Genomic DNA, 23,538 nt, shown 5'->3' with positions numbered 1-23,538 from the left:
GGCGCAACGTCACACCAGCCTCTGCCACTGCAGGCTCACCCTGCACTTCATACCCCTCCCTCCCCCTGGCCTGAGAGAGCGAGATCCCCCTACAGCTGCTCCTTTAATCCCGTCCTGTCTGAGCAAAGAACAGACGCCCTCAGGTGACCTACACACAGAGGCTGGGCCAAATTCAAAGCTGAACCCAAGGAGCTGTGCGAACAAAGAGAGAAAGGGAAGTTTCTCCCAGCAGCCTCAGGAGCAGCAGATTAAAGCTCCACAATCAACTTGATGTACCCTGCATCTGTGGAATACCTGAGTAGACAACGAATCATCCCAAATGAGGAGGTGGACTTCGAGAGCAACAACATATTTTTTCCCCCTTTTTCTCATTCTGTGACTGTGTATGTGTATGCTTCTGTGTGTGATTTTCTCTGTATAGCTTTGCTTTGACCATTTGTCCTAGAGTTCTTTCTCTCCGTTTTTGTTGTTGTTGTTTTTAATATAGTTTTCAGCACTTGTTATCATTGGTGGATTTGTTTTTTGGTTTGGTTGTTCCTTCTTTCTTTCTTTTTAATTACTTAAAAAAATTTTTTAGTAATTATTTTTTGCTTTTTATTTTAATAACTTATTTTATCTCTTTCTTTTCTTTCTTTCTTTTCTTTCTTTCTTTCTTTCTTTCTTTCTTGTTTTCTTTCTTTCTTTCTTTTTTTCCTTCCTTCCTTCCTTCCTTTCTTCTCCCTTTTATTCTGAGTCATGTGGATGAGAGGCTCCTGGTGCTCCAGCCAGGTGTCAGGGCTGTGCCTCTGAAGTGGGAGAGCCAAGTTCAGGACATTGGTCTACCAGAGACCTCCCAGCTCCACGTAATATATGGCAAAAACCTCTAAGAGATCTCCATCTCAACACCAAGACCCAGCCCACTCAATGACCAGCAAGCGACATTGCCAGACTCCCTATGCCAAACAACTAGCAACACAGGAACACAACCCCAGACATTAGCAGAGAGACTGCCTAAAATCATACTAAGGCCACAGACACCCCAAAACATACCACAAGACGTGGACCTGCCCACCAGAAAGACAAGATCCAGCCTCATCCACCAGAACAAAGGTACTACTCCCCTCCACCAGGAAAACTACACAACCCATTGAACCAACCTTAGCCACTGGTGGCAGACACCAAAAACAACGGGAACTACAAACCTGCAGCCTGCAAAAAGGAGACCCCAAACACAGTAAGTTAAGCAAAATGAGAAGACAGAGAAACACACAGCACATGAAGGAGCAAGGTAAAAACCCACCAGACCAAACAAATGAAGAGGAAATAGGCAGCTACCTGAAAAAGAATTCAGAGTAATGATAGTAAACATTATCCAAAATCTTGGAAATAGAATGGAGAAAATACAAGAAACGTTTAACAAGGACCTAGAAGAACTACAGAGCAAACAAGCAATGACGAACAACTCAAAAAATGAAATTAAAATTCTCTAGAAGGAATCAATAGCAGAATGACTGAGGCAGAAGAATGGATAAGTGACCTGGAAGATACAGTAGTGGAAATTAACTACTGCAGAGCAGAATAAAGAAAAAAGAATGAAAAGAATTAAGGACAGTCTTAGAGACCTCTGGGACAATATTAAAAGCACCAACATTAGAATTACAGGGGTCCCAGAAGAAGAAGGGAAAAAGAAAGGGACTGAGAAAATATTTGAAGAGATTATAGATGAAAACTTCCCTAATATGGGAAAGGAAATAGTCAATAAAGTCGAGCAAGTACACAGAGTCCCATACAGGATAAATTCAAGGAGAAATATGCCAAGACACATATTAATCAAACTGTCAAAAATTAAATACAAAGAAAACATATTAAAAGCAGCAAGGGAAAAGCAACAAATAACACAAAAGGGAATCCCCATAAGGCTAACAGCTGACCTTTCAGCAGAAACTCTTCAAGCCAGAAGGGAGTGGCAGGACATATTTAAAGTGATGAAAGGGAGAAACCTACCAACAAGGTTACCCCACAAGGATCTCATTCAGATTCAACGGAGAATTTAAAAACTTTACCGACAAGCAAAAGCTAACAGAATTCAGTACAAACAAACCAGCTTTACAATAAATGCTAAAAGAACTTCTCTAGGTGGGAAACACAAGAGAAGGAAAAGACCTACAATAACAAACCCAAAACAATTAAGAAAATAGTAATAAGAACATACATATCAATAATTACCTTAAATGTAGATGGATTAAATGCTCCAACAAAAAGACATAGACTGGCTGAATGGATAGAAAAACAAGACCCATATATATGCTGTCTGCAAGAGACCCACTTCAGACCTAGGTACACATACAAACAGAAAGTGAGGGGATGGAAAAAGATATTCCATGCAAATGGAAATCAAAGAAAGCTGGAGTAGCAATTTTCATATTAGACAAAGTAGACTTTAAAACAAAGACTATTACAAGAGACAAAGAAGGACACTACATAATGATCAAGGGATCAATCCAAGAAAAAGATATGACAATTGTAAATATTTATGCACCCAACATAGGAGCATCTCAATACATAATGCAAATGCTAACAGCCATAAAAGGGGAAATCGAGAGTAACACAATTATAGTAGGGGACTTTAACACCCCACTTTCACCAATGGACAGATCATCCAAAATGAAAATAAATAAGGAAACACAAGCTTCAAATGATACATTAAACAACATGGACTTAATTGATATTAAAGAAAATTGAAATCATATCAAGTATCTTTTCTGACCACAATGCTATGAGACTACATATCAATTACAGGAAAAAATCTGTAAAAAATACAAACAAATGGAGGCTAAGAAATACACTACTTAAAAAGCAAGAGATCACTGAACAACTCAAAGAGGAAATCAAAAAATACCGAGAAACAAATGACAACGAAAACATGATGACCGAAAGCCTATGGGATACAGCAAAAGCAGTTCTAAGAGGGAATTTTATACCAATACAATCCTACCTTAAGAAACAGGAAACATCTTGAATAAACAACCTAACCTTACACCTAATGCAATTCGAGAAAGAAGAAAAAAAAAAACCAAAGTTAGCAGAAGGGAAGAAATCAAAAAGATCAGATCAGACATAAATGAAAGGGAAATGAAGGAAATGATAGCAAAGATCAATAAAACTAAAAGCTGGTTCTTTGAGAAGATAAACAAAATTGATTAACCATTAGCCAGAGTCATCAAGAACAAAAGGGAGAAGACTAAAATCAGTAGAATTAAAATAAAAAAGGAGAAGTAACAACTGACACTGCAGAAATACAAAGGATCATATGAGATTACTACAAGCAACTATATGCCAATAAAATGAACAACCTGGAAGAAATAGACAAATTCTTGGAAATGCACAACCTGCCAAGACTGAACCAGGAAGAAATAGAAAATATAAACAGCCCAATCACAAGCACTGAAATTGAAACTGTGATTAAAAATCTTCCAACAAACAAAAGCCCAGGACCAGATGGCTTCACAGCCGAATTCTATCAAACATTTAGAGAAAGGCTAACACCTATCCTTCTCAAACTCTTCCAAACTATAGCAGAGGGAGGAACACTCCCAAACTCATTCTACAAGCCCACCATTACGCTGATACCAAAACCAGACAAAGATGTCACAAAAAAAGAAAACTACAGGCCAATATTACTGATGAACATAGATGCAAAAATCCTCAACAAAATACTAGCAAACAGAATCCAACAGCACATTAAAAGGATCATACATTATGATCAAGTGGGGTTTATCCAGAGAAGGCAAGGATTCTTCAATATATGCAAATCAATGAACATGATACAACATATTAACAAATTGAAGGAGTAAAACCATATGATCATCTCAATAGATGCAGAGAAAGCTTTTGACAAAATTCAACACCTTTATGGTAAAAACCCTCCAGAAAGTAGGCATAGAGGGAACTTTCCTCAACATAATAAAGGCCATATATGACAAACCCACAGCCACCATCATCCTCAAAAGTGAAAATCTGAAACCATTTCCACTAAGATGAGGAAGAAGATAAGGTTGCCCACTCTCACCACCCTTATTCAACATAGTTTTGGAAGTTTTAGCCACAGCAATCAGAGAAGAAAAACAAATAAAAGGAACCCAAATCAGGAAAGAAATAAAGCTGTAACTGTTTGCAGATGACATGATATTATACATAGAGAATCCTAAAGATGCTACCAGAAGACTACTAGAGCTAATCAATGATTTTGGTAAAGTAGCAGGATACAAAATTAATGCACAGAAATCTCTTTGCATTCCTATACCCTAATGATGAAAAATCTGAAAGTGAAATTAAGAAAATGCTCCTATTTACCTTTGCAACAAAAAGAATAAAATACCCAGGTATAAAGCTACCTAAGGAGACAAAAGACCTGTATGCAGAAAATTATAAGACACTGATGAAAGAAATTAAAGGTGATACAAATAGATGGAGAGATATACCATGTTCTTGTATTTGAAGAATCAACATTGTGAAAATTACTATACTACACAAAGCAATCTACAGATTCGGTGCAATCCCTATCAAACTACCACTGGCATTTTTCACAGAACTAGAACAAAAAATTTCACAGTCTGTATGGAAACACAAAAGACCCCGAATAGCCAAAGCAATATTGAGAACGAGAAACGGAGCTGGAGAAATCAGGCTCCCTGACTTCAGACTATACTACAAAGCTACAGTAATCAAGACAGTATGGTACTGGCACAAAAACAGAAATATAGACCAATGGAACAGGATAGAAAGCCCAGAGATAAACCCACGCACATATAGTCACCTTATCTTTGATAAAGGAGACAAGTGTATACAATAGAGAAAAGACAGCCTCTTCAATACATGGTGCTGGGAAAACTGGACAGCTACATGTAAAAGAATGAAGTGAGAACACTCCCTAACACCATACACAAAAATAAACTCAAAATGGATTAAAGACCTAAATGTTAGGCCAGATACTATCAAACTCTTACAAGAAAACATAGGCAGAACACTCTATGACATAAATCACAGCAAGATCCTTTTTGACCCACCTCCTAGAGAAATGGAAAAAAAGACAAAGGTAAACAAATGGGCCCTAATGAAGCTCAAAACCTTTTGCACAGCAAAGGAAACCATAAACAAGACAAAAAGACAACCCTCAGAATGGGAGAAAATATTTGCAAATTGAAACAACTGACAAAGGATTAATCTCCAAACTTTACAAGCAGCTCATGCAGCTCAATATCAAAAAAACAAACAACCCAATCCAAAAATGGGCAGAAGACTTGAAGAGACATTTCTCCAAAGAAGATATACAGATTGCCAACAAACACATGAAAGGATGCTGAACATCATTAATCATTAGAGAAATGCAAATCAAAACTGCAATGCGGTATCATCTCACACTGGTCAGAATGACCATCATCAAAAAACCTACAAGCAATAAATGCTGGAGAGGGTGTGGAGAAAAGGGAACCCTCTTGCACTGTTGGTGGGAATGTAAATTGATGCAGCCACTATGGAGAATAGTATGGAGGTTCCTTAAAAAACTAGAAGTAGAACTACCATATGCCCCAGCAATCCCACTACTGGGCATATACACAGAGAAAACCATAATTCAAAAAGAGTCATGTGCCACAGTGTTCATTGAGCACTATTTACAATAGCCAGGACATGGAAGCAACCTAAGTGTCCATTGACAGATGAATGGATAAAGAAGATGTGGCACATATATACAATGGAATATTACTCAGCCATAAAAAGAAACGAAATTGAGTTATTTGTAGTGAGGTGGATGGACCTAGAGTCTGTCATACAAAGTGAAGTAAGTCAGAAAGAGAAAAACAAATACTGTACGCTAACACATATATATGGAATCTAAAAAAAAGAAAAATGGTCATGAAGAACCTAGGGGCAAGATGGGAATAAAGACGCAGACCTACTAGAGAATGGACTTGAGGACAGGGGGAGGGGGAAGGGTAAGCTGGGACAAGGTGAGAGAGTGGCAGTGTATATATATGGACATATATACACTACCAAATGTAAAATAGATAGCTAGTGGGAAGCAGTCTCATAGCACAGGGAGATCAGCTCGTGCTTTTTGACCAGCTAGAAGGGTGGGATAGGCAGGTGGGAGGGAGGGAGACACAAGAAGGAAGAGAGATGGGGATATATATATATTTATAACTGATTCACTTTGTTATAAAGCAGAAACTAACACACCATTGTAAAGCAATTACAGTCCCATAAAAATGTTAAAAAGAAAAAAAGAGAAGGTGGGATTTGAAAAATAATTGAATACAAATTAAATAAATAAATAAGTAAACTACTGTTCTTTTAAAGACATCATTAAGAAAATAAAAAGGCAAGCCATAGTCTCAGAGATAAATATTTGCAATAAATTTATCATGAAAAGAATTTGTATCTAGAATATATAAAAATGTAATTTTCATGAATTTCTAATAGATAGAAACAAATATTCTTAACCAATAGTTAGTTATAAAGGAAACAGTGAAGTACAAATGTTTATATTTATTACCTGCCTTAAGAAAAATAAGATTTTCAGTACATTGGGAGAGCCTTTGTGCCCCTCCTCCTATTTTATAGTAAATTTTGTATAAAACTGGTACTGTTTTTCCTTAAGTGTTTGAACATTGGTATTTTCTTTCTGGGAAGGTTTTTGAATCCCAGCCTAATTTCTTTAGTGTGTGTGTGTGTGTGTGTGTGTGTGTGTGTGTGTGTGTGTGTGTGTGTTTATAACTAGTCAGATGTTCTTTTAATTCTTGTGACAGATTTGGTAATTGGTGTCTTCAAAGAACTTATCTATTTCACTTATCAAGTTTATTGTCTTGAAGTTGTTTATAATATGTTCTTACAACACTACAGTGTCTATATGCACTATAGCAATATTTCTCCTCTCATTTCTGATGTTGTTAATTTTTGTCTTCTTTTCCTAATCAGTCAAACTAGAGTTTTATCCGTTTTTGATCTTTTGAAATAACCACCTTTTAGTGTCATTAATTGCATCTATTGTTAATCTGCTTTCTATTCAATTGACTTTTGGTCTTTATTATTTTCTTCCTACTTACTTTAGGTTTAAATCGATTTTTTTAATACCATTTTAAGTTAGAAACTTAGGTAATTGATTTTAGTCCTTCTTTGTTAATATGACAGTTTTTCTAAGCACTGCTTTAGCTGCATTCCACAATTTTTGTAGGTCATACTGTTTGTTTAAAATATTTTCAAATTTTCATTGTGGTTTCTACTTTGACTCATGGGTTATTTGTAACTGTATTGTTTAATTTCCAAATATTTGTAGATTTTCTAGTAGATATTTTATTGATTCCAGTTTAAATCTGCATGGAAAGAGAATATGCAGTTGATCCTTGAACGACATGGGGGTTAGGGACGCCTACCCTCCATACAGCCGAAAATCCTAGTATAATTTATAGTCAGACCTCCACATAGGCTCTTCCTCCATATATACCGTTTCTCGCTATCTGCGATTCAGTTCAGCATTTGTGAATTCAAACATCAGGGGAGGTGGGGATGGGAGATCATGTAGTAAGTAATGAAGTATTTACCATTTAAAAACTTCCATGTACAAGTGGCCCACGCAGTTCACATATACATTCAAGGGTCATCTGTACTGCCTGATTTCAGCTGAGACTTGTTTCATGGCCTATGGCTTGTATTGGTTAATGTTTCGTTTATACTTGAAAAAAAATTATCTTCTGCAATTGCTGACTCTTCTCTAAATATCGGTTGGCTCCATTTGGTTCAGGTGTTCTATATTCTTATTGATTTTCTTCTTTTATCATCTAAGGAAAGAGAAATATTGAAATCTCTGATTAAAACTGTGAATTTTTCTATATCTCCTTTCAATTATGTTAGTTTTTGCTTTGTGCATTTTGATGCTTTGTTATACACTTAAGATTTTATTATCTCCTTAATAAATTTTAAATGTCATTTGAGATTTTACATTTAAAGTAATTTAAATTTAAATGACATTTTTTAAAATTATCTTTTGATCTTAGAATATTCCTTGACCTGATGTCCATGCTATCTGATATTAATGTAGTCAATACATCTTTTTTGATTGGTGTTGCATGCTTAATTCTTTCTGCCTTTTAGGTTTGCTCTCCCTGTCTTTCATTTTTAAAGTACATTCTTGTAAATTGAATATAGTTGGCCCTCTGGCCTGATAATCTATCCTAACTAATATCATAGTACATTTAAACATAATATAATTATGTGAATATTGAATTTTTCTATGTATTTCATTCCTTTCTATTCCTTTTTTTCCTCTTAATCTGGCTTCTGTTGGATTTTTTTTTTTTAGTAGTCTGTTAATCTCCTTTATTTGCTTATCAGCCATGTATAGCTCATGTTTTATATTTTCATTGATTGCTTTACTGTATAAGTTTTTAACTTATTATAGTCTCCCTTCAGATTATATTGTGCCACTTTACATGTAATATACGTTCCTTAAAACAGTTGAGTTCCCTTTTCCTCCTTCCCCTCCTTTGCTATTATACATTTTATTTCTACATTTTATATAATCAACTTATTTTTACATATACTTTAAGTGCCAAAATACATTGTAACTATTTATGCTTTAAATAGTTAATTATACTATAAAGAAATTTTTTTTTTTTTTTTTTTTTTTTTGCGGTACGCGGGCCTCTCACCACCGTGGCCTCTCCCATTACGGAGCACAAGCTCCGGATGCGCAGGCTCAGGGGCCATGGCTCACGGGCCCAGCCGCTCTGCGGCACGTGGGATCCTCCCGGACTGGGGCATGAACCCGTGTCTCCTGCATCAGCAGGCGGACTCTCAACCACTGTGCCACCAGGGAAGCCCCTATAAAGAACTTATTAATGAAAAAATTATATATTTATTTTATTTTATTTTTTAATTTTTTTAAATTTTTACTTAAGGATAGTTGATTTAAAATGTTGTGTTAGTTTCTACTGTACAGCAAAGTGAATTAGTTAAACATATACCCATTCTTTTTTAGATTATTTTCCCATGTAGGTCATTACAGAGTATTGAGAAGAGTTCCCTGTGCTATACAGTAGGTCCTTATAAAATAGACAACTAATAAGGACCTGCTTAGTTACTTTTGTACATTTACCAGTACCAGCATTCTTCATGCCTTCACATAGACACCTGTTTCCATCTAGAACCATGTTCTTTTAGCCTGAAGAACATCCTTTAATACTTCTTGTAGAGCAAGTCTGCTGGCAGCCAAATTTCTTAGATTTTGTTTGTCTGACAGTATATTTATTTCACCTTCATATGTGAAGGATATTTTCACTGAATATAGAATTCTATATTTTGTTTTGTTTTTTTCACTTTAAGGTAACGTTTCATTGTCTTCTGGCTTGCATTCGTTGTAATGGTATATCCAGGGAATTCTTAAATCTTTTTTCCGCTATATCTAATATGCCTGTTTCTTTTTGGCCACTATTTTTTTTATGATTCCATGCTTTTTATCTTTTATATTTTTAACTTTTTATTTTATACTGGAGTATAGTTGATTAACAATGTTGTGTTAGTTTCAGGTGTACAGCACAGTGATTCAGTTATACATATACATGTATTTATTCTTTTTCAAATTCCTTTCCCATTGAGGTTGTAGATAATATTGAGTAGATTTCCCTGTGCTATACAGTAAGTCCTTGTTGGTTATCTATTTTAAATATGGCCACTATTAAGATTGTTCTCGCTATCATTGTTTGCCAGCAGTTTGATTGTATTGTGCTTTGGTATGGCTTTCTTTATGCTTATCCTGTTTGGGTTCCAATGTACTTCTCAGATCTGTAGGTTTATGGTGTATATTAGATTTGGAAAAATTTTGAACACTGTGTCTTCAAATAATTTTTGTGCCTACACTCCCTTTTCAGGGAGCCTTTATTCTAGGACTAGACCAGCTTTATTTCTAATATGCAGCCTTTCTAGGTTCTCCTCTGAAGAGTCTGTATGTTCAGTAAGATACCTTCACTCTGATAGCATAGAATGCATCTGTCTTCTAACCCTACGCAAGCTCCAGTAGTTATGCAGTTTACAGGTCCTAGGTAATTACTCTTTTCCCAGCCTTGCGGAATTTCACCCCACTTATTTGCAACTTAGTAAAATATTTAGTTTCAGGCTCAAAGGAACACCTTTGCAGATTTTTTTCTTTTGCTTTTATCATATTCGTATTTTGGTTGGTTTTCCTAATTACTGTATCATAGAAAAAAATGCATTGTTTGTTAATGGTTCACTTCGTTTCCTTGAAAAATACCAGAACTTTTAGGAAAAAAGACTTCATTTGTTTCTTAAGAATTTAGTAATTATCAGTTAACTATAGGATTTACAGAAACTCAAGACTTTAAAAGAATAGTGCAAGTAAACAGATCATTCTCCTTTAAACTACCATGATAGTTTCTGCCACAAAAATTTTTGACAGATGAAGGATGAAACAAATGAAACAGTTATTTTTGAGTGGCTCTAAGAAATTCTGTTGTAGGAGTTTTAAGTTGCCAATATTTGGTGTAATACCATGCTGCTTGATGTTAATGGATAGTGTTGTAGGAATTAGAAGGTAGTTAACTTCTGTAATAGAAAACAAAAAAATAATTGTGAAATAGCATACACTTGACACTACCCCCCACCCCGCTGCCCAAATTCCCTGTGTCCTATCAAAACTCTATTGTGTCCTACCTGCCAGGTACCTGGTTATTCCCATTTCTTTCCCTTGGGTCATTACATAAACTAGTAAGGTTTAAGGTAACGTCCAAAAGAGACGTAAAAGTGGAAACGAAAGACTTTAAGGGCTCAAAGACAGACAATAAGATGAACTGATAAATGATAGGGCTGATAGTTATGTGTAAACAGTGAGAGTATATAAGGAGGCTGTTGCAGCTTAAATAGGATGGCGGTCTCTACACAGCAAGCATAAATAAGTGAAATCCTCTAGGTTATGTCCCTCACACTATGTCAGCTTATGAAATATTTTGAAGCTCGTTGCTGTGTTGCTCCGTCTTCTCCAGTACTCAATAAAACAGATTCCAACTGCCTTAGCCAGTTTGAACTCCATTCTCTGTGTCCTCATCTCGCTGAAGCCCTCGTTATCTGTGCTCTGCTTGAGTTCCCCCTCTCTGTGGTGGGGCCTGCTAAATATCTTCAGGCAGAAAGTCAAGTAATTTTAGAGAGCATTGGGTCTCCTGCTCTTAGGGATCACAGTTCTCTGTTGTCCATTGTCCAGTGTCTGGGAACAGTTGTTTCATATACTGTCTAGTTTTCTAGTTGTTTACAGGGGGAGAGATAGTGCAGTTCCAGTTATTCAGCTATGGCCAGAAACTGATTTTCTAAAAACGTTTTTAAAGCTAATGAATTAAAAACCAAAACCAGGAAACACCACACACCCAGAGTATTGAGTCTGCATATAAGGTTGCTCTTAAGCTTATAAATTGTGTGGGTTTTCAGATACATGCATGTGGCATTTGGGCGGGGAACGCTGAATTCCAGAATACCAGTTGAGTCTCAACATTATGCTATAGTCACCACAAAAGGTTTTTAAGGCATTTTTCTTAGAGATTTTCAGGAAATATTCCTTTGTAATAGTGCTATGAATATATGTTGAGATACAGGAAAAAAGAATGGAATTATACTGGCCGCAGTACAAATCTAGGCCAAAAAGACTCTCAGAATATTTAATAGACCTTAGAGAAATACAAGGGCGTACTTTACCTTTTAGGCAAAATCATTATTTTTTTAATCAATCTAGCATTATCAGAAGTATATCCATTTGTAGATGGTAAGAGCTATTTGCAAAGTGTTGAGAGTTTTCTGGCAACATATTTCCCTTTCAAGTTTAAAATTCAAGGTAAACATTAGTACTTGTATATTTTTCATACATCTGAAAATATTTATGCTTAATATTTTATCTAAAACATTCTACTTTATATGCAGTATGTGATAAAGATATTACTTGGTAGAAATTAAGAGGTAAAATTTCAATATTTCTATTAACATGTTGCTTATAATAATTAGAATATAAACTCCAGAAAAATCTCTTAGTGGACCAAAAAACCTTCACAGATAATTTATAATTTGCTTAATTAATTTAAATTTAAAAGGCAAATAACTAATAAGCAAATGAAAAATATCTTTAACATCAATAGCAAAAAGAGACTTTTCTAAAAAACTGGATTGTTCAAAATTCAAATCCTGATATTTCTCCTCAATCATTTTTTTTTGCTAGCCTTTCCAATCTCACTGTTTGCTTTTATAACCCACTGTTTCTCATACTAGAAACCTGGCATCATCTCTGACACTTCCTTTCACACAGGACAACCAAGTCATCATCATATTTTATCAATTTCATTCCTAAATTCCTCTTTGCACCCTTCTCTACTACCTTGAGCCAAGCCACCATTACTTTCCATTGGGCTACTATTCTGTCTTCTCTATACAAATTTGTCCTATGCAAGTCCCTTTTCTGTACAATATTGTTCAAAATCTTGTATAGTTTTATATTTATTCTTAGGAAAAAGCCTCTAAAAGTTAACAAGGCTTATAAGGTCTGGCTATTCCTTACTCTCCAGCCTCATGAGTTCATGATCCACTTGAGTACATGTGGCATCTGCACATTTGCTACCTGATTCTCACCAAGCTGCGGTGGTGACCTTGGCATCTGTAGTTCCCTCAGTCTTGAACACTCTTGCTTCTTTTTTCCCCTGGCTAGCATCCTCCATAAATGACATCCTTCAGGCAAGCCTTTCCTGATTCCTCCCTCACAAGTTTCAGCGTAATTATAATTAGTTGGTTACTTATGACTTGATTAATATCTGGTTTGCTAGTTAGATGATAAGTTCTATGAAGCCGGAGAACATATTTCTGTTGTTCATTTGGGAAGTCCCAGAACTTTGAGTATTTCCTGATTTATAGAGGATGCTTGATAAGCAATGATTTAGGCATGATTAAATATTATACAAGAGAAAGGTGCTTTCAAGGAGTTGTTCAGAAATGGACACTCTTAGTCACTGTTATGAAAGCATAAATTCTTGCAAACTTTATGAAAATCAATTTGAAATTGTTTTTCCAAATCTTTAAATGTTTGATTTCTTTGACTCTGTAATTCCAAATCTGGGAATCTATCCAAGGGAAGTATTCAGGTATACAAATATTTAGTGTACAGTGTATTTATCTGAGCGTTATTTACAATATTAAAAAGTTGGAACTCCTCAAACATTCAATAAATAGAGATTAGCTTAAATAATATTTTGGAAGATTTATTGGCTTATTATCAAAACATTTTCATAGCATTATGACATAAAAACCTTCAATGAATCTTCATGTAAATGTTTTTGAAAGAGAAATTCAAATATAGGGGAGAGTTTAAAGTTTAAATAAAAAATAAAATCATTTGGAAAAAACATAAGGTATCCTTAATTTTAAATGATAATCATGGCATGTCACTTCCATGTTATGAATCTCATTTAAATAGTAGCACAGATCAGGTCAAAAAAGAAAAAGAGAAAAAAAAGTATAGGTAAACAAAGTTACTCCACAAAATTTCATACAAATGATGGCTGTTTGTGGGTGAGAATTAGCATTTATCCTCCATTCTTGTACACAATAAATCACAAACTAGGGATGTTTAAAGGTTCTGAGTTCTGTTTTTAGAACTAATACATTATCTTTGAATTGTTTTGTATTGAACATAACCCTGTCATTCTGATCTGTTAACATTCCGTGTCATGATCTTTCTGTCATCACACTCTTTCCTGGGTGGCATAGGAGATACAGAGCATGTATAAGATGTAGTACCAGCCTTCACATTGTTCATAGGATCATTGCATAGACAACATAGACACACATAGCCTTTAAAATAATAATATGTTGTTAAAGAATAAATGATTAAGGGACACAAAATAAGGTTATAGACATCGAGTGTTCAAAGGAGGTTGGAGGAGGCAAGGATAAACGTGACTGTATGGTTTGTGGACAGCTTCAGGAGAGAAGGAGAACTTCCTATGGCATTTGCTGTGATTGCAGGCTTTCCCAAAGAGGAGATGCCTCATGTTTTGCATCAGGGAACGTTGACCATTTAGTTTAGAAATGAATGAAATGCTTTTAACAAAATCATGCAAAGTGGGTAGTGATTAATGATGCTGACTTGTTAATCTCATAATATTTTATAACTTTTTTATAGCTCTCCGAGACACTGGAAAACAGTCTATTAATAGTGACTGGAAGATTGAACACTCTGGAGCATTCAACTTAGCGGGAACTACTGTCCATTATGTAAGACGAGGTCTCTGGGAGAAGATCTCCGCCAAAGGTCCTACTACATCACCATTACACCTCCTGGTATGAGGGAACGAATCGATAACATTGCATAATCAGCTTCCTATGACAAAGGACATTCCCACCGTGCCTTCTCTTATCTTTTTTCCAAATTTGAATTGTCAAGTAAACATTTAAAATTATTTAAGAGGTGGGTTTTTAGGGTTTTTTAATGTGTTCGAAATCAAGATGTCTAAAAATGGAAATTATTATGAAAGGAACACGATATTTTAGGGAATTCACAGACTCACAGTAGAAGTGAATTAGCAGGCAATAAGGTTCCTCTTTCCCTAAAAGCATATGTTTACTAACCAGAGTGGATGTCTATAAAGAGAGTGCTATAATATGGCAAACCGTAACATTTCATACATCTGTGAAATGGGCATTGCCTGAATCTGTATAAAATACCTTTGATAAAATGGTATTGGTCCCAGGGGAAAACGTTTGGTAAATATCTAACAAGGCTTCCAATTACCCCATTGTGTTCTTACTAGGTTAAGTGATTCCTGTAAAGAATTATGATAATTTGAATGCTTGGGATAATAAGTTTCTTTACCATGTAGCAGAAGACTAGGTCTGAGTTTGGAGTGAAAGAATCAGGACATTGGGGCTCTGCGCCCTTGCTCATGGCAGGTTCACATACCTCTTTTGACCTTGATCATTGCAGTCAATGCTAATGGCTCAGGAGTTTTTTCTTCTGGTGGCAAAGTCTGAGATTCACACACTTCAACACCTCTTTGAGTCCACACATAAAAACAACTCTAAAATACAGCCAACTGACTGTTTATTTGGAGTGTAGTGTGCCACATTATTTAATATCTCCACACAATTAAAGTTGAATTCTTCCTCAACTGGAGACATCTGTGTTTCCAGTATAGCAGCCAGAGGTTCAAATCTCATACTGGCCGATTTGCTTTTCCTACTTTAACATGCCTGCAAATCACCTGGGGTTCTTGGTAAAATGCATATTCTGGGGAGGAACCTGAGACCTGCATTTCTAACCATCTCCCAGGTGATGCCACTACTGCTGGTCCACTGACCACATTTCAAGAATGTTTTAGAGAACTGCAGTCAATAGACTTTACCAACAGGAATATGCATAAAGGGAGCAGGGTGAGTTGCATGGGGGCCTTCTGTTCCGAATCTTAATACTAGTAATAATATACACCATCAAGCACTGAGAGTCAGACCCTATCCAAAAGTGCTTTATGTTCATCATAGCACTTAATCCTCAAAATAACCCTGTGTAGTATGTATTATTATTACTCCATTTTACAGATTAGAAAACACTAAGTATGTAAAAGGTTAAATACTGTGCTCAGTGCCTCCCAGTAAGTTACTTAGCTTTGAATAAACTAGGTGTTAATCCATCTTCTATGCTGCCTCTCCTGATGCAAAGCTTAAATCTAAGTTCTTTACACCAGACAGCCTTGGATCATGAGTATGCATATACTTTAAATAATTATTTTGTTCATTTCCCCACAGTTCCTCTGGATCCTTTTATTTAATTTAAATTGGAAACTCCAGTCTGTGCCCTCTGCCATCTGGAGAGAGGAAAAAAAAAAAATGACTAAACAAACATTGTATAACCAATATCTGGCTCTTTCCATGACTGGGTCACTTAGAATAACAACATTATCAACAACAAACATTTATTTAATGATTGGGCTGCAGAAAACGCCATCAGGTTGCCTCCCTTATTACATTAATGTAAACTACGGTTTTTTTTAATGGAAGAAGACTGAGGCTCTTTTAGTGAGCCTCTAATTCAGAATCTTAAAACAATATATGTGAGACCTCAGTGTTGGGCAGAGGGAGTTTCCTTGCTGCAGAATCCTTAATCTGACTGGTAATTACCAAGGTTTTTCCTGGAAGCATGAAACATAATTAAAGTCAGTGAACTATGTCTAAAAGAAGGCATCTATGTGACCTGGATTTATTCAGTAATCCAAGGAAAACTGCACTTCTAAGATATTTTTCTTTAATGACATTACAGATTGAAAGCTGGTACTGAATTTTGAAAGGCAATACCTTCTGCTGCCATGCTTCAGTATGTGCCCCTCAACTGTAACGCGGTCACACTTTCCTTCTTGCAAAGAATACTGCCAAGTTCAAATGGTTTAAGAAAGAGCTAATGATTTTGTAGCCAATGTCTTTATTTTAAATGGCATTAGGTATTCAAGGACAATCTAAAGTTCTATCGATGAAAAGGTAGTTTTTTAAGAAAAAAAGACATGATTTCACTTAATTAAATAAGTTGGCAAATAATTTATTTATATGTTCATTTCATCAATTTGAAAATCATGTAATAGTCTGTTTATTTCCATAAACAAGGTGAGTCCATCTCTCTCTTTTTTAACTCATTTAGCTGAAAAGTCACTGGCAACATGAAATGAGATATTTAAAGCCAAAATAAGCACTGTGATATACTTAGAAGTAGTATCCAGTATGTTAGTATATATGAATTTTTAAAGTATTATTTTTATTGTTGATATAGTTGATTTATAATGTCATCATACTAGTTCCCCAATCCATATATTAAAATGTATTTTAGTATTTCTGATAATATATTGAGGCAGAATCTTAAGAAAAAGAAGTAAAGAAAATTAACCCTGGGCTCATTTAAATTTTTTCCTATTGTTAACTCTGTAACCTGTCATTACAACCACCTTGATACAGATTAAATATTTAAGTTTTCTAATACTTCAACATAATTTAAAATTTAGATATATATGTTTTTATACATCACAGCGTGTCATATAGACTGCTTTCATAAATCCTCAGATCCATAGAAGTGATATATTCCATGAGCTTGTTTGACATATTTGGTGAAAATGTATTTATAAAGAAACATATATTCTCATTCATTCTTTTATTTAAAATGAGTATATTTCAGGTATTTTTCTTTCATTTAAAATATGTATGCTTGCCCATGATGATGCAGTTCTTAGCTTGATACTGGGTACCATGGGAGAACAAAGCAGACATGGTCCCTGCTTATGGTTTAGTCCATGTAGCCCAAAGTTCAATCATTCTCATACATCCTTTATGGTTTCTTACACTGTTTACATATGTGTACATAACTGTACCATTATTAAGTTAATTTGCAGTTAGAAGTTCTTTTTAACGTAAATTTCTTTTCAAAGGAAATGATCTTTATTATAAATGGAAAATTAGTAACCTTGCCAAAGTTAAACTGTAAGCATACATGGAATAAAATTCTTGTCCTCTAATTGGCTTAGAAGTTCTCTACCCTTATGGAGTGAAATGATTTCCAAAATCTTCTCTTCCTCTGTTGACACAGCGACTTATTATTCATCTTTCTCTTTTATATGAGTGGAACGGCTTCATTTGATATTAGATCGTGGGTTATATCTTGATATTATGTAGGACGCATGTCCCTGTCCCCCTTACTAAAGTCATCTCATACTTGTACCATGCTTTGAGAGACTGTCTAGTCCATCAACTTGGGAGAAAGTGATGTGGTATCTCTGACCTTATTCAGGTGGGCTATTTTTTCATGCTGTCTTTAGCTCAAAGGTAAGTGTGTAACTCCAGTGATTTCAGAAGTAGGACAATTTTAACATTTAAGCATAATATCTCAAGTCTACTATGTATTAAAGGAGCATGCACACCATGCAAAAAGCATTTTAAGGTATTCGTATCCTTAGTTTTATGCTTTACATTGAATATGCTCTACTTTGATCCATCTGCCTTGATCACTTTTATATATTATAGGTGCTGCTGTTTCAAGACCAGAATTATGGTCTTCATTATGAATACACTATCCCATCAGACCCTGTACCAGAGAATCAGAGCTCCAAAGCACCTGAACCCCTTTTCATGTGGACACACACAGGCTGGGAAGATTGCGATGCCACGTGTGGAGGAGGTGAAGTATTTTTCAGTATTTACCTTTCCAAACCAGCTTCTTTTCTGATTAACCATTGATAATTAAGACAGGTCCATAACCCCTTATCTAAAATTTCAAACTCCATAAAGGATTGGAAACTGAAAGTTTTTTGTGACACGTTTAGTGCCTAAATCCCTGAACTATTTTGCAGCAAAAACTGGCATGAATTGAAGAAAGGCTACGTAGAGTTGTTACATATGTCACTCAATATGGTCACTCATTGCATTGCTTTGCATAAATATTAACACTTATGGGGGCTGCCCTAGACACCATACAGGTTGTTATGTCATATACTTACACTTTTATATTTACTTGGGACACTATACCATTTAGAGTTCAGAGAGATGGGAAGAAACCAACAAAGCATATTAAAATAAGTAGCCAACAACATTGGAGAAAAAACATGCAAATGAGAATGCTTTTCTGTAAGGCAAGTGAGAAAGTATTTATTACAAGAAAGAGAGAATGATCAACTGTATCAAAAGCTGCTAATAAGTCAAAAATAATGTGCATTGAAATTGACTATTACATTCAAATATATTTATTGTATTTCAAAAGATATTATATTTTTATATTTGAAACATAGAGGTCAATGATGACTCTGTCAAAATTACTTTTAATGATTTGGCTCAAAAGACTAAGTGGAGTGAATTCAAGAGAAAATAGCATGTGATGAATTGAAGAAAGGACTAAAGGTAACAGGAAATTTTGCTGAAACAAGAAAGCAGAGAAATGTGGCATTAGCTGGAAGGGAATATGAATCAAAGAGTTTGTTGTTGTTTTTAATAGGGGAAATTATACATGATGATTTCCCAATGTGAGTTTTCTAGAATAGAACAGAAAACTAGTGGTGCAAGGGAGAGAGCAAAAAATTTCTGGAGTGATATCCTTAAGTTGGCAGGATGGATGGAATGGAATAGTTGGCTTTGGATAGAAATATGGAGAGCCCATCACTAGTAACAGGAGAAAATACAGTATTTTGAACAGAAGCAGATGTTGGAAACTTGTGGTGGTACTCTTTTGGTTGCATCTATTTTTCAGTAAAGGCCATTTTGCTGCTATTAAAGGTGAGAAAGGAGATATGAGAATTTTGAAAAGAGAGGAGATGTGGAGTGGTCACTTAAGAGAGTGAGAGAATGAATGAAATGGTACATGTATTTTGACTTTATGGTAGCATTGGTGGTCCACTTGAAGTTGACAGTCATGAATTTAGCTTGACATACATATCATAATGATACTTACCCTCCAGCTATGTACAGCATACAGATGCACTTGTGGTACAAGTTTTGGAATTGCCATGTGAGTGTAATAAAACAAAAGGAGAATCCGCTTGACCTGAGGTTGTATGTAAGGAGTTGAAAATGATTGGCCATGGAATTTAGTTGCATAAGGAGGAAACTAAAAATACAAAGGACTTTGAAAGACAGTGAGAAGGTGGTAGCACTAATGGATTTTAGGGCCTGGTGGAGTTAAAGAACTTTTAGACTCAGGGTACTTAAGGGAGAGGGCTGGAAATACAGGAGATGGTGACAGAAAATAGAGCTAAGAGTATGGAGGGGATATAGTTATTAGTAATAACAAGACCAGGAGAGTTAGTGGCTTCAGTGAAGTGAAAGTACAGATCTTTGGGAAGAGAAGTGTGCCCAGAACTGAGAGTCCTCAGTGTTGGAAGAATCATTCAAATGGCTATAATAATTACCAAAAAAATGTGTTAGGAGCAGTATTAGAAAATAGAACAATAATCCAGGAGGTAAAATCTTAGAGTAAAAAGAGAGATTGAATCAGGGGTTGGTGTTCGGTTACAGCAAGAAGGGGACTGCACTGCATAGTCTGCTCCAAAGCTGTAGGTTTAGGAAGAAGGAAGGGAGAATGGTCTGGTGGTGACAGTGAGGGGCATGGACACCCATGCTCTCTAGATGTAAAGGTATGGGGTGTAAGCAAGAAAATGGCCACCCCACTGGCGGCGGTAAAGGAAGCAACAAACAGTGTCCTCAGGAGAGAGGAAAAGGGTACCGGGAACATCCAGAGGTTTGGAGGCTGGGGAGGAACAACTTTTGCTGCAGCACTTGGAGCTCTGGGGTCACCAGAGCAAAGGCAACATGGTGGGCAGGGGAAGGGAGACATTATAAAGAGCATACTTTGCTCCCAGGGGTACAGAGGAATTATAACAAAAGGATTTCTAGTCACTCACAATTTAAAAGTTTGTAGCAATCACCCTTGGCACAATGAAATTTTCATTGGCCATGTTTCCCTGGGGTCCCATTATCACCATGTGACTTGGGATCCTGTGTCCTCAGTCCTCTCCTGCTGATGACCCCATGTACACCCAAATTCCTATTCCTCTGCTTCTCCCATTTCTTACTGATGTCAGGGCCCATTTCATTTAAGGGGTTCTGATTCACATCCCCTATCCATAAAAAAACAAAAACACAAATAGAAACAAACACATTTAAAGTGAAGATCCACAGAGTTAGAACTTTCTTCTTTAATATAACTCAGCCGCCATTCCATGATGGGTTATCTGGAAATGGAGCAATGAAAAGGTTGCTGGTTCCTGTTATTGCACTGAAAGGCAGTCATTAAAATCTGTTTACATCTGAGACTCTAGACAGGAAAATGTTTGCCCAGTGAATTTTATTATACTCATTTTTTTTTCATTCTGCCATAATTGTGGTCTAGTAAAAGCTTTGGAAGTAAACATACAGAACTTGTCAGTCTTCAGTTTGAACAAGCGAATTTTTAGGGTTAAAAATTTTTTCCAAAATCACATTAATTGCAACCTAGAATATGTTTTGTCAATTGTCAGGTCTTAAGAAATAGAGGTTCAATGTAAATTATTTTAGTTTCAAGGTCAGAAGGGCTTTTAGATATTCTTAAGCATAACTTCATAATTATTAACATGAGAAAAGTGAAGTGCATTAGAGATTGAGACTTCCCAAGGTCACAGGCCCAACGTGGGAGGAGCCAAGGTTAGAATCCAGGACTCCAGAGTTCAAGTCTTCTTTCCTCCATGTTATATACTTCCTTCAAGAGCAGTTCAGGGGTTTAGTGTCATTTCTTTCCACAAAGTATGTATAGCATGTCCCTTAGAGATTACATAGGTTTTATTTGGTTTTTTTTTTAATTAATTTTTATTGGAGTATAGTTGCTTTACAATGTTGTTAGTTTCTACTGTACAGCAAACTGACTCAGCTGTACGTATACCTATATCCCCTCTTTTTGGGATTTCCTTCCCATTTAGGTCCCCACCGTACATTAAGTAGGGTTCCCTGTGCTATACAGTATGTTCTCATTAGTTATCTATTTTATACATAGTATCAGTAGCGTATATGTGTCAGTCCCAATCTCCCAGTTCCTCCCACGCCCCCCCTTTCCCCTCTGTATCCATACGTTCTCTACGTCTGTGTCTCATTTATACTTTGCAAATAAGATCATCTATACCATTTTTCTGGATTCCACACATATGCGTTAATATACGATATTTGTTTTTCTGACTTCACTCTGTATGACAGTCTCTAGGTCCATCCACGTCTCTACAAATGACCCAGTTTTGTTTCTTTTTATGGCTAATATTCCACTGCATATATGTACCACATCTTCTTTAGCCATTCCTCTGTTGATGGACATTTAAGTTGCTTCCATGTCCTGGCTATTGTAAATAGAGCTGCAATGAACATTGGGGTGCATGTGTCTTTTTGAATTATGGTTTTCCCTGGGTATATGCCCAGTAGAGGGATTGCTGGGTCATATGGTAGTTCTATTTTTAGTTTTTTAAGGAACTTCCATACTGTTTTCTATAGGGGCTGTCCCCGTTTACACTCCCATCTACAAACAATAAATGCTGGAGAGGCTGTGGATAAAAAGGAACCCTACATAGGTTTTCTTTGGATTCAAAGAGATGTTTTATTTAATATGTTAAATAAGAATTTAGATATGTCCTTACTTTTATTTCAAATGACTTATTTTATAAAATAGTCCTAATTATAAGCAACCTCTATATGATTTGCACTTGAATAAACCTTCTCTCTCAAATCTGTTCCATTGTGTTTAGTCAACAGTTTTCAATTATCTCTGACTATGTTAATAGGACGTATATTCATTTCAATGCCAAAGTATTTCTGGGCATTTGGATATTATTTTCCTTTGTAGTTCATAAATAAAGTGGATGGACAAGGTTTCAAGAATCGCATTATTTCTGACTCCGTTTCGTCGATTTTATAGCCAGAAAGAGCTTTGTAATCTTTCAGCATATTCATGAATTAGATGAGAGTAAGTTCAAAGCACAGAACATTGGAAACAGACTCATGTAAAATTTATCTTCAGCAGCAAAGAGGAATAATAGAACTATTCTACTTCACAGAAATATTAAGCAAGAAAGAGCAAATAAAGTATCACAGGGCAGTATAAAATTTCAGTGTTCGACATGTTATTTTTTTTAATACAATTTTAAGGCATCACATTCCGGAAATAAGTGGGAAAAAGAAATTAAAAAAAAAAAACCTAATGTCCAGTAGCTAAATTTTTATCAATATCTTTTACATCAGTATCTCAAACTAAGTTTTAAAATTACCCAAATAAGAGTTAACTGATTATGCATTTCTATTAATTTATTAATACCAGTTGTTACAAGATAACAAAAGCCTAAGATATAAAAACTTCTTCTTTTAGAAGAAATATTACTTTAAAATATCTAGTAATGCTGGTGATCTCAAGTAAATTTTTCCAGCAGTTTAACTTGTACACTTTTCATCACGATCTTGTCAAATTCAAATCATAGTTCCAGAAAAATTTGAATGGATATATCATTTTGTACTTTAGCATTGGCCATTGATATTAGTCCTTTTATTTTCAAACATCGTAAAACATATTTGTGAAATAAATGTTTATTTTGCATTGGTGTTCTAAAATATCTAAAAATCTTTGAAGGGATGTTTTAAATTTATTTTGGCACCTCAGAAGTAGGGGTCAGTGGATAAAGGATTTTTTTGACATAAAAGACTGTTTGAAATGATCTTCATCTTCAGAGACATCAGGGATCTATCATTCCATAATATCTGATGGTTTTTTGTGGAGTCCGTATTCCACATACTATATACAGTAACTGCATTACTCTAGGACTTTTATCTAGTAGATGAATTAATGAAATAAAACCTTGAATGAAGGCCCCCAAATTTAATAACGTGTTTTGAAATAAATGAAGAGTTAAACATGCTTTTAAGAAATCTGAATAGATACAATTTGAAGGGGAAAAAAAATAAGTCAGCATTCCACATTCTTCACGTTAGTCCAAATCC

At 35.4% G+C, this 23,538-nt stretch overlaps 1 protein-coding gene across 1 annotated transcript in view; it reads left to right on the top strand.

Annotated features, from left to right (window-relative positions):
- ADAMTS19 (ADAM metallopeptidase with thrombospondin type 1 motif 19) overlaps positions 1–23,538 on the top strand; it is a 269,389-nt gene that overhangs the window by 200,165 nt on the left and 45,686 nt on the right. The window contains exons 17-18 of the mRNA XM_004279870.3: positions 14,198–14,355; positions 18,070–18,223. Of these exons, the coding sequence (XP_004279918.2) occupies positions 14,198–14,355; positions 18,070–18,223 (312 nt within the window). The remainder of the gene's footprint in view (positions 1–14,197; positions 14,356–18,069; positions 18,224–23,538) is intronic.

The sequence above is a fragment of the Orcinus orca genome, chromosome 3 (genome assembly GCF_937001465.1).
Source record: "Orcinus orca chromosome 3, mOrcOrc1.1, whole genome shotgun sequence".
NCBI lineage: Eukaryota > Metazoa > Chordata > Mammalia > Artiodactyla > Delphinidae > Orcinus > Orcinus orca.
The sequence above is the reverse complement of the archived record's forward strand: the minus strand, read 5'-3'. Positions and strand labels throughout refer to the sequence as shown.